The sequence below is a fragment of the Triticum dicoccoides genome, chromosome 1B, assembly GCF_002162155.2.
Source record: "Triticum dicoccoides isolate Atlit2015 ecotype Zavitan chromosome 1B, WEW_v2.0, whole genome shotgun sequence".
Taxonomy (NCBI): domain Eukaryota; kingdom Viridiplantae; phylum Streptophyta; class Magnoliopsida; order Poales; family Poaceae; genus Triticum; species Triticum dicoccoides.
The window spans coordinates 604,471,809-604,484,087 of record NC_041381.1 but is presented as its reverse complement, the minus strand read 5'-3'; the positions used below and the strand labels follow the sequence as shown (position 1 = coordinate 604,484,087).

At 44.7% G+C, this 12,279-nt stretch overlaps 1 protein-coding gene and 1 long non-coding RNA gene across 2 annotated transcripts; both read left to right on the top strand.

The window, feature by feature from the left end:
* The first annotated feature begins 1,704 nt into the window (after positions 1-1,704).
* Positions 1,705-3,854, top strand: LOC119349033. Its single transcript, XR_005169199.1, has 4 exons — positions 1,705-1,805; positions 2,408-2,494; positions 2,615-2,710; positions 3,784-3,854. It is a non-coding gene; the product is annotated as an uncharacterized LOC119349033 (long non-coding RNA).
* Positions 3,855-5,814: 1,960 nt separating this feature from the next.
* Positions 5,815-7,777, top strand: LOC119350682. Its single transcript, XM_037618392.1, has 4 exons — positions 5,815-5,824; positions 6,110-6,270; positions 6,516-6,626; positions 7,347-7,777. The coding sequence occupies exons 1-4, from the start codon at positions 5,815-5,817 to the stop codon at positions 7,587-7,589; spliced, it is 525 nt and encodes a 174-aa protein (XP_037474289.1). The 3' UTR covers positions 7,590-7,777.
* The last annotated feature ends 4,502 nt before the right edge of the window (positions 7,778-12,279 follow it).

The following is a 12,279-nucleotide window of genomic DNA, read 5'->3' as shown; positions in this document are numbered from 1 at the left end:
GGTCGATTCCTCCGAGTCGGCCGCCGACCTAGCCGTCGCTCCTCTCCCACTCGCGCCTGCCCCTCTCCTCTTCCCCCGCCTCCCCTCTCTCCCTCCCCCTGTACAAACCCTAGGCCCATGCTCGCCGGCCGTCGCCGCCACCGCCGCTCGCCCAGTCCATCCCGCCTCCTCCCTCCCGCACTCGCGCCTCCCCAGCGCCCAGCTCCTCCTGTGTCGCCTCCTCCCATTCCCTAACCCTGCTCCCCGCGCCAGCGTTGTCTCCTTCGCCCAGTTCGCCGGATCACCGTCGTCGTCCTCGCGCCCACACGGGAGGTGCTCCGCCTCTTCCTCCCATCCGGCCAGATCCGTGACACACGGCCTCCCGCACTCGCTCGCAGCCCTCAGCCGTGGTTAGGGTTTCGGGCTGGGCATCACCTTCGTCGCCGGAGTGGCTCCGATGGACTCCGGAGACTCCTCTCCATCTCCTCCCTCGCCCCAATGCGCGGTTCGGCTTCCCGCTAGCCACCGGGTGCAGCCTTGCAGGGCGCATCGGGCTGGGCCTCCTCTTCTCCACCCCTTTGCTGCTCCTCAGTCGGTGTTCCTGGTGAGTACCAGTCCCTTCTACCCCGCCGCCGGTACCTACTCCTCACGATATCCCGGCCATGGTGAGCTCCACCGTCCTCCCCTCCCACTCCTGCATGTTTTATTTGTGCGCCACTGCCATGTTGTCCATTTATTTGTGCGCCACTGCCATGCCACGAGAGGCTACAGCTGGGAGGGGATTTGTATGTTGTTGATGTGATTTGTATGTTGTTGTTGCTCTGATCTGATTTGTATTGTTGCGTGGATGAAGAAGAAGGGGACAACACTTCTACTTAGAGATTAGTGGTAGTATTATGCTGTTGCTGTAGAGAGATTATTGCTGCTTATACAACACAAAGTAATACAAATAAGGCTGCTACTACTTGCAGATTGTTGTTAATTTCTTTACCTTATGTAGTTGATAATGCACTGGATTTTGTTATTGTTGCTCGTGTTTGTTCATTGCAAGTCTGCTGCTGATGGATTCATTTTTCACGTGAGACAAACACATCAGAACTTGGTATTGCTGAATCTATCCATTATATTCAGCCTTGGTTTTCAGTTTAATAACTCCATTGTTGCTATATGTAGAACTGTGTATCAAGTTTTACGAAATTGACAATTGTTTGATAGACATGCTACATGATTCAAAATTCCTTTTCAAGTTAAATATCTAATGTGAGAAGCCAAAGAAGTTGTCTAGGTAAAAAATACATGTAAGATGATTATCTTGAAGTAGGGATATGTTTTTTTCATGCACTAGGAACTACAAGTATTCGCTAAATTCAATTGCCATGCCCCTAATAAGGACAATATTTTCCTTGCTAAAAGGACAACATCTCACTGCATTATTACTTATGCAGTTTGACTATGTATATGCTCATCTCATTATATTTAGAGTTCAATATATATAGAGAGAGAGTTTAGGGGTAGAGTTAATTTTCTACTGCTCTGTCTCATCTGCACAGATTGGTTTCATTTTGACCCTTACCTATGGTTCAAAAGATATATGATCAGTGCAAGGTTGAAGTTAATTATTTATTTGTATTAGAAAACTGTCCAGTTATCATAATTTAATTATATGATTGCCTCTTAGTGCTTTCTTTCATATGTTGGTCCTATGAAATTTAACTTCTATCTAATAGCCCAATTGTTTCTTTTTTGACATTCTGTAGGGATGGGAGGGTTTTATAATTCTAATGATGTTCCAGCTAGGAGAAGGCAAACTCACAAACATAAGCCAGGTGACAATTATTCTTTTGAGCATTTTCGACTTATTTTGAAACAGTGATTCTAACGATGTTCCAGCTAGGAAAAGACAAACTCACAAACACATATTAAATATTTCTGCTACATTTTTTCTTTCCCTGTTATTCTTTTTTTTGCTGATGTTTACTATTTCTACTACATTCTAACAATGGGATGTGTCAGTTATTTGTTGATAAACTATTGGATGCTTGCTTTAATTTAAATGTTTACTATTTTCTGTCTGCTGAGACAATTTCTTTTGGCTTCATGTGCATTAAAAATACTTTACCTTTTGTTTCTTGTCTTTTTCTGGTAAATACAAGAGTATTATTCTCTTCGTTTGTTTTAGTGGAATGTGCCTCTATGCCTTTTGTTCCTTGCCTAGATCCTGGTAGGACCTGCAATTGTCGTTTCTTTGTGCATGGAATGCTGGAAGTTTGTTCCATTGTGCATGAAAGGCTGGCTTGTTTGGAATTAGTGGGCTAGCTAGGTTCCAAGTAAGAGGGGTGTTTGTTTATATGTTGGATAAAAATATCAACATGATGTTCATCTCCTCCTTTGCTTTTACATGGTTCACACAGTCATGTTAATTATGCAGCTTCCGAAGAGATTGCAGATCATGAGCTTGCAACGCTAATTGGTTAGCGAATTTTTATCTTTGAGGTTCACCAGGACCGCGTTGCAGGTATACTTCTATCTCTTTTCAGAAAGGTGCATCTTTATGTTCTGTATAAATATATGATCGATGTTTTGTGAATCTGCTACTGCCCATTGCTTATATACTGCTATATCTGGTCTGTTGAAGGGTGCTGCTGCTTCACGGGGAAGTTCATCAACTTCCACGGTGTAGGTTGTGTGTTGCTGCTGATGTTCCTCTCCTCTGCAGCCAACTCCATCGAAGGTGCTCTCCACCTCTATCGCCCATCTCCCCTTTCTCTGTATGTATTTGGTGCGTGTTGGATCCCAATATAAAGGTAATTTGAGGCATGCTATAGGTCATTTGTTTTGCGTTTGTGACGTAGTTGTTGGATGGTGGATTAGCATTAAATTTTGGATGAACATACTTCAATGCCTAATATTTTCAGAACCATTGTCGCGTTGTTGCTTGATCCAGTTGAAGTTCTAAATCAACGGTCATACTTGCAAATAATTTAGGTGTTGATAAAAAGAGCAATGCAGTGATCCTCTGGCTATTTCGAGATGCGTAGGCTTAAATCATAGGATATAGGAGGGGAAGAACAACATGTATGTTTGTCGAGATGCCTTCTTTTTGTGTGTATTTCCCTAATTTTGGTTCTCTAATTATTCTTTCTCCAAAATTTACTGAATATGAGAAGGAGTCTCCTAACATATCATGGTATTATGAGATGCATCATTGTCATATAATGTTGTTCAATAAGTATTTATTTTCTTCACCTATTCAAGAGATAAATTTTGTGATAGTTAGAACAACTGGACAAATCTATCATTTTGTGGTGAACTGATCAAGAAAAAAAGATAAGAAAATAGTGCACTCGCAAGAGCCATATACTGTAAACTTAAGTGATTGTCAAATTCAATGACCATGTGTCTATGTGAATTGGTGTAATTAATTTAGAAAGTCAATTGAATATATAAACTAGAAAGATTAGCAGCCCTATCTCAGTAGAAATTTCATGCATAGTTGTCTGGCATGACATGTACATAATTAGAGGACCACACTACATAATCAGTTTTATCTGTAGTGATAAACAAACCCTATCAATGAGAGCATTTTTCTTGTGCAAGTTCTCACGTTCATCATAAATTGTCTAGCGGCGGTGACAATTGTGTGTAAGCTCATAACAAAATATGATCTTTTGTCCTCTTTTTTTTCTGTGACAGTCTGCTCTTGCTAATGCTTTAGTAACAGTTTCGCTATGGAAGGAGCCAGGTTCATATTACCTTCGTATTACCTGCCAACTAACGAAGTCACTTCTATGTTGTATCTCATAGACTATTTATGCCAGGTTCATACTATTGAATAGTGACAAGAATGATTATGAGAAATCAGGTGTATAAAGGACTCTGGTCCAGGGGCCTAGACCTCAGACCATCAATGTAATAGGTAATTACCGCAACATGTAGCAAATTGGTGAGCCCATTGATTGCATGATGATAGGTGTTGCACTGACGGTGTTCTTGACAATAGTTGCATCACTACACATGAGGTCCAGCTGAATATATACCAGTGTCTAGCTCAGTGTACCATGGTATTAGATGTTACACTGGTATATATGTAGGTATGGTATTAGATCCTACACTGGTATATAATACCATCAATGTACCAGGTCTAGCTAAAAATCAGTGTAGGATCTAATACAGGTCTAGCTAATGAGTATATACCAGTCTTCTCTAGCTATTTTTTATGTGTGAAAATTGAGAATATGTTTGCTTGTTTGTTTTGTTTGGTGCCTATGTATTTTAGTATTTGGAGGGAAAAATGTTCTCTTTGCTTAATACTCCATCTGTAAAGTATTATAAGAGTTTAGATCACTAAAGTAGTGATCTAAACGCTCTTATAATACTTTACAAAGGGAGTACCTTTTACAGGCTGGTTTGTCTGCTGATGAGAATGTGAAAGGGATAGCTGATGTGGTTGGACAGGGCTGTGTAGATAGGGCTAGCGTGGGTAGAAAAACTATCTTGGCTTGCAACATACTGGTGGCTGCTGCTATTTTTAGAAGAATTTCAAGGACGGGCTTATGATTTGCCCGGTCCATGGTGCTCCAACCTTATTTATTTCCATTGTTTGAGCCCACATGGTTTGCGGTCGTCAGGCTGATCTTGTATTTTCCATGTCTTTTCACTTTTTTTACATTATCTAGCGAAGAAGTACTGAGTTGCTGGTTACTTTCTTCCACTGACAATATGATATGACACATTCATCTATAGGTATATCAGCGTCAAATGGCAAAAGAATGCCTCCAGAAAGTTATTCATCAGGAACAAGTGAACGACTAAATGCAGGATCAAGTACATAAAGTGATCTTTTCCTTTTTTGATCCTTCAAACGGCCAAGTACATTGATTTCTCATGGCTCTGTTTTCATTTTTACAGGGAAATTCTCTTTCAACGGAAGATCTACGTGATCTTTTTACTCTTCATGAACAAGTCAGGTGGACTCTGCTTCTCATGGCCCACTGTGGCATTTTCTTTATCAAGCATGTAAAGTTAAAACACTGATTTCATATGTCATTATTATTATTCCTTTTAGTCTCTAAATGATATTAGAGATTCTGTTGGTGCTCTATTAACATGATTGGATTTTGTGGTTTCTTTTGTTACTTCATAATATTTGCTGACAAAATCTTATTCCGGTTTCAGTGCGAGAGCAAGTTGCATGCTATATGAGCTAACGACAAATTTGTGTTTTTCCATGGATGTTGCAGGGACGGGTGAACTAAGGGAAATAGTGTTGGTGTTCTAAGATATTTTGAGATTATCCCAGCTAGATGTCATTGTGCAAAACATTTAAGGTAAGATGCCCTGTACCTGTGTGATAGTTGCTCATGTAAACTCCACGATAGCTATGTCAGATTGAAAATTTGATGTCTCTGGAGCATAGTAGTAGAGTTAATTTCAGCTCTTTCTGGCATTGTAACTGGTTGTTTACCGTCCCACACACTCAAGCTTTTGGTATCTTGAATCTTTATGCTTTGTATTGAATTTGATGCGAACCTGTTTTTCCTATCTGCCATTTGGAATAAATTTTGTCATCAGCCTGCAAAATAATTATCCATATTGATTTAATATACTCAATTTCTTTGCTTTTGATATATCTCTACCGTTTGTTATCTATACTAAACTCACTGGTCCTGTAAGATTACTGTAACTCCCTTTGGGTGGGCATGATTTATATCACCAGTTTACTTCTCAAGTATCAAGTGACTGATATGTTGCTCTCACCTACATCATTGAGAAGGACGATAGCGAATGTTGTCGGTCTCGTTGCTGACCCGCAGAGAGACGTCCGTGGGGGTCTCCATGGTTGCCAGTGACCGGACACGACCATCGCTCTTTATGTTGTATCACCTATATGAGGATATCTACTAACTTCAGATGCATATATAATGTATTTGATGACACACGGCAAACTACAGTAAGCAGTGTGTTGGGCTTGCAAGATTACAGACACCGGTCTCTGTTTGCCTTTGCCAACGGAGTCTATCGACAAGAGCGATGGATCTGGAGATTGATCAAGAGGTACCCGCCCCTGCCTCTCGTCTTCGATTGTTTTTTTGCTTTTGCTGTTGCTTACTTTCCTGCTTTCTTATCGTAGGTTACCCCCCAGCGGTGCCACCTTTTGTCGACCTAACTGGCATCTCCTCGGCCGTTTGTAACCAGCGAATTAACTTGCGCATCTCTAGGTTATGGTACCAGCAAGGTGGCTTTGATGATGGCCCTATCAAGAGTATACATATGGTCGTGACTGATGAAAAGGTGAATGCCTATTTTGTTCTCCAGTCTTTTGCGACTCATACGCTGCTTATGCAAGTTGTGATTGTTGTTTCTCTACATTGGTGTCTCTGTAGGACATTTAAGGGCTTTCCTTAGTTGCCTGTGATTTGAGTAGGATAAATTATGTCTTTGTAATGTTGACAACCTATATCTTTTGATGCTGTTCTCCAGGATTATAAGATGCTTGTTGGTTACTGAATGTGTTCTCTGCTTGTGTTTTTTCATAGGGAAACCATGCTAACATGACATTGCCTAACGAGGTTGTGGACATGTTTGTGGACAATCTACATGAGAGAAATTTATATGTATGTGCCAGGATCAGTGTGAAGCCCCCTGAGGTAATACTGAGGGCGGTTTAGCTTTATTTGCGGTTATATATGCCTATGAGCTGCAGAAACCATCATGTCCTGTAAATTGTTTCTATGCCATGCTAATTACTTTATCATTCAATTCTTGAGGGTACTCAGCTCTTATTTCATGCCTAGACTCAATCAGTCATCCATTGGCATTTCAGTTGTGTGAAACAGTTTTCATGCACCTATATGTTTTTCAACATCTCAACATATAGAAGAGACCTGATGGGAACTATCCATGTGCCTCCACACGCTTTGTATTGCATAATTTCGTTAGCTTCTATAGATAGTCTCGTGCATAAAACACTACCGCACCAACACCTGAGTAATTGTATTGGTTTCTGCTCAAGTATCATAATGCAATCTTGTCTTTGATTGTAAACCCTGGTTTGGTATTTTTAGTTGCACGTTTCAGTGAAAGAAAGAAAAAACAGTGTCAAAGTAGAATATATAAACTAGAAAGATTAGCAACCATGTCTCAGTATAAATTTCATGCATAGTAGTCTGGCATGGCATGTACATAAACAGAGGACCGCACTACATAACCAGTTTTATCTGCAGTGATAAACAAACGCTATCACTGAGAGCATTTTTCTTGTGGAAGTTCTCATTTGAGCTGACATGTTTCCTGATGCAAACTCATTCAACCACGTATAGCCTTCACAGCACATCATTTGGTTGATCTTTAGTTCTTGGGTTCTGCAGATGCAAAATGGAGCCGGCGACCAGCCCTTCTTCCTCGCCCTCAGCCTTGACACCACCGTTGACGCCTCCAAGAGCAGTCGAGCATCGGCGTCGACACCGGCAAGGCAACATGTGTTGCAACATGCAACCAAATCAAATGGACAAAGTTATATATCTAATATTCAACCATGTAGTTTACTATTATGCAGTGTGAAAAACGGTGTACATCAGTTATCTTGGACTAATACTATGGCCCGATTTTGATATCTACCACACCGAACCTTGCTTAGATAGGGCCATTTTTTAGATATTTTGCGGAGTGTTTACTGTTGTTAGTATCTACCATCACCTCTGTGAGTAATATCAGATATATTTCCATCCTGAGATACATTGAGTAATATCAGATGTTGATTGAAAAAGGGTTATATCAGATATTTGATCATTGAACTTTTTTTGATTAATTCCTTGATATATTTCCAGCATGATAGACACGCACATGTGGGAGTTGGGGTTCGATAAGTAGCACTTCTTTGATTAAGTTGTTCAAGTTGTTCTGTTACACGTGCAAAACTTGCCTTCCTACTACTGCATCATGTCAGTTTGATATTTCACTGCTTGATCATATCGGTTGGACCGGCACCCTTGCGCCAAGGCGCATTGCCGATCTAGTTATTTTGGTAGCTAAGAAACAAACTAACATCTCCAAACTAACATCTCCATGGGTTGTATGGCTAAGATGTATATGGAAGTTTCTAGCTACAACGGTAACAAAGGTAAGGAGATCTTAGTATCCTTAAAAGCATGGTAGAGATCTTTAAATAGCATGATCAAATAAATCTCTTAATACTACTGTCTAGTATATGATTAGCTAAGAATATTAATAGAAACTTCTAGAGTACAAGTTGAATTGTTGGCATTGATTTTCTGGTAAGTTTAGTTGACTTCACCATGCATGTGCTTCTGACAGTTTTCTGTTGGGAATCGTTGCAGAAATTAAAAAATTTCTACGCATCACCAAGATCAATCTATGGAGTAACTAGCAACGAGAGAGAGGGGAGTGCATCTTCATACCCTTGAAGATCATGAGACGGAAGCGTTGCAAGAACGTGGATGAAGGAGTCGTACTCGAAAGCGATTCAGATCGCGGTGGACTTCGATCTAAGCGCCGAACAACGGCACCTCCACGTTCAACACACGTGCAGCCCGGTGACGTCTCCTGTGCCTTGATCCAGCAAGGAGGAGGGAGAGGTTGAGGAAGAGGGCTCCAGCAGCAGCACGACGACGTGGTGGTGATGGAGTGGCAGTTCTTCGGCAGGGCTTCGCCAAACTCTTGCGGAGGAGGAGAGGTGTTGGGGAGGGAAGGGGCTGCACCTTCAATGTGGTGTTGCACCCCTCCCTCCACCCCTCTATTTATAGGGAGAAGGGGGAAGGGGGTCGGCCCCTCTAGATGGAATCTAGAGGGGGGCGGCGGCCAAGGGGGAGGGGGCTTGCCTCCCAAGCCAAGGGGACGCCCCCTCTAGGCCCCCCCAACCCTAGGCGCATGGGCCCTAGGGGGGTGGCGCCCCAGCCCACTTGGGGCTGGTTTCCTTCCACCTACAGCCCATAAGGCCCTCCGGGACAGGTGGCCCCTCCCGGTGGACCCCCGGAACCCCTCCGGTGGCCCCGGTACAATACCGGTATGCCCCCGAATATTTCCGGTGACCGTATGACAACTTCCCATATATAAATCTTCACCTCTGGACCATTCCGGAACTCCTCGTGACGTCCGGGATCTCATCCGGGACTCCGAACAACATTCGGTAATCACATACAAATCTTCCTTATAACTCTAGCGTCATCAAACCTTAAGTGTGTAGACCCTACGGGTTCGGGAATCACGCAGACATGACCGAAACAGCTCTCCGGCCAATAACCAACAGCGGGATCTGGATACCCATGTTGTCTCCCACATGTTCCACGATGATCTCATCGGATGAACCACGATATCAAGGATTCAAGCAATCCCGTATACAATTCCCTTTGTCAATCGGTACGTTACTTGCCCGAGATTCGATCGTCGGTATCCCAATACCTCGTTCAATCTCGTTACCGGCAAGTCACTTTACTCGTTCCGTAATGCATGATCCCGTGACCAACTACTTAGTCACATTGAGCTCATCATGATGATGCATTACCGAGTGGGCCTAGAGATACCTCTCCGTCATACGGAGTGACAAATCCCAGTCTCGATTCATGCCAACCCAACAGACACTTTCGGAGATACCTGTAGTGCACCTTTATAGTCACCCAGTTACGTTGTGACGTTTAGTACACCCAAAGCACTCCTACGGTATCCGGGAGTTACACAATCTCATGGTCTAAGGAAATGATACTTGACATTAGAAAAGCTCTAGCAAAACGAACTACATGATCTGGTGTTATGCTTAGGATTGGGTCTTGTCCATCACATCATTCTCCCAATGATGTGATCCCGTTATCAATGACATCCAATGTCCATGGTCAGGAAACCATGACCATCTGTTGATCAACGAGCTAGTCAACTAGAGGCTCACTAGGGACTTGTTGTGGTCTATGTATTCACACATGTATTACGGTTTCTGATCAATACAATTATAGCATGAATAATAGACAATTATCATGAACAAGGAAATATAATAATAACCATTTTATTATTGCCTCTAGGGCATATTTCCAACATTTCCCCCCTTCATTCCACTCGGGCTTGTTGAAACTGATGGCACGGGCTTTGATATTGTAGCGGGCCAAAAGAAGAGAACCGATGGCAATGAAGAGAAAACATGTTCCATTTACTTGAGACTTGATATTGTAGCTCAATAGCACCAAGCTCAAAAGAACTTAATACTACAAAACTAGATTAGAGATATCTGGATTCCTATGCTCATATTTGACCCCTAATATGTTATTTCTGTAACCCCCCCCCCCTTTGTTGGGCCACTACCAATGGCGTCAACTTATGTGTAGAATGCACCCATGGTTGTTGCAATAGATACATCTGCAAACTAGAAGCTATTTGAGATTTTCTAATAGCATCTCTAATCCATCCTCAAAACAAAAATCATGCATATTGAGAGGGTGCCATCTATGAGCATCTCTAGCCTTCCACTAAAGGTATCTACAAAAAAAAAACTGTTTTTTGAGTAGTTTATTTGTTTGTTTTTTGTAGGGGGCCTTTTTAGCAGTTAACACTGTCTCCCTTTATATATTTTGAGAGGCACACTCAAACTGGCTAGGCTCTCATATTTTCCTCCCCAAAGAGCAATCTTTTGTCTTGGCTAAGATATTTTCCTCACAACCGCCCCTCGTTGTACATGTTGACTTCGGCTCACTCCCATTGCCCCTCTACTACGGGAACCCTCCTCCTCCGCTTGAAACCCCCTCACACACCTCCATCAATGATGGTACAACTACCAAGAGCCCCGCAACAGCGATAGCTGGGTAAGCTCGACGCAATAGTCGAGGCCATCTTCACACCCTCCTCTTGTTGGCATAGTGGCATAATAAAGGGGAGAACAATGATAGGTAGATCATCCTTACATGTTTTGAACTAGGATCTTGAACATGTTCATCCTAGTATTTCCAGACTATGGAGGCCAATGATCTTGTTGGAGTGGGTCATTAAGAAATAAGCTATTTACCGAAAAAGGCTTTCGCCCCGCTTTATATATAAAGCACAGATCACCAACAACCCAGTACAACACACGCCACCAACACACGCACACACCCAAGACAGGATACATAGGCGCTGAGCGCAACAACACCACCCCTAGCACTACAAGAGCCACCGGGGGCCTCAACCGTGAACACGCCACCGCGAAGAGAGGAAGCTACATACGACGCTCCATGGGCTCCAAGGCGGTGCCAACAGGAAGGTTACGACACCAAAGCGCCGCCACCGCCCGACCCAAGGATCAGAGTTTCCTCCGGAGCAACACGACGGGCAGCGAGAGTCGCGGCGACGCCTTCAAGAAGGGAACGAGCTTCGCCGTCGCCAGTCAGTCCGAAGATAGAACAGGTTTTCACCCCGACCAATATTCACCGCCACCGAACGCCGCACCCTGGCTACCACGCCACCCACACGGCCATGGCCACCAGGCAGCACCAAGTCACGGGTTTTGCCCAGGAGCACCGCGACACCACCACCAGGGCCGCCGACCCAGCATCCATGACCTTGACGCCACCTCACCCGCCATCCACCACTACCCCAACCGAAGAGACGAATGGAAAGGAACCGCCTTTCGCACTCCTGAGCCGTCCCCAGCGTCGAGACCCGAAGTCCGGCCATACCTGGCCACCATCGACCCGTCCTGCTGCCGGGCGCGAGACGAGCTCGGTCCTGCAGCCGGGCGCAAGACGAGTCAGATCCTGCTGCCGGGCGCGAGACGGGCTCGGTCCTGCTGCCGGGCGCGAGACAAGTCCGGTCCTGCTGCCGGGCGTGAGACGAGCTCGGTCCAGTCGCCGGGCGCGAGACGAGTGATGGGCGTCGCTGGGAGAGGGCCAACCCTCTGATGAAGGTAGCGCCTGAACGACGGAGAGAGGAATCGAAGGTCAAAAAGGGCATTCACCGACAGGCAGACGCCGAAGAAGTCCGACCGCCGCCGTGAAATGACCCAGACCACCGCCATGGGCCACCACCACACCGTGGCAGCCCACATCCACGCCGGGACCCCGAGGGACTGCTTAGAGCCACCCGCTGACGGCCCTGAGCCAGATCCAAGGAGCAAGCCGGCAACCGCCACCGTCCCCTCCTGAATCCGCGACCAGGACGAGCCCCGGCCTCCGCCCTGCGCCACCAGCCGGGTCCCAGGCAACAAATCCAGCCGGATCTGGTCGGGGACCGGCCCGCCCGCAACCACCAGCACCGCCGCCGCCGCGCCAGATCCGCCGCCGCCACGGGAGCGCCCACCACCACGGGGCCCTCCACGCCGCCACCCCG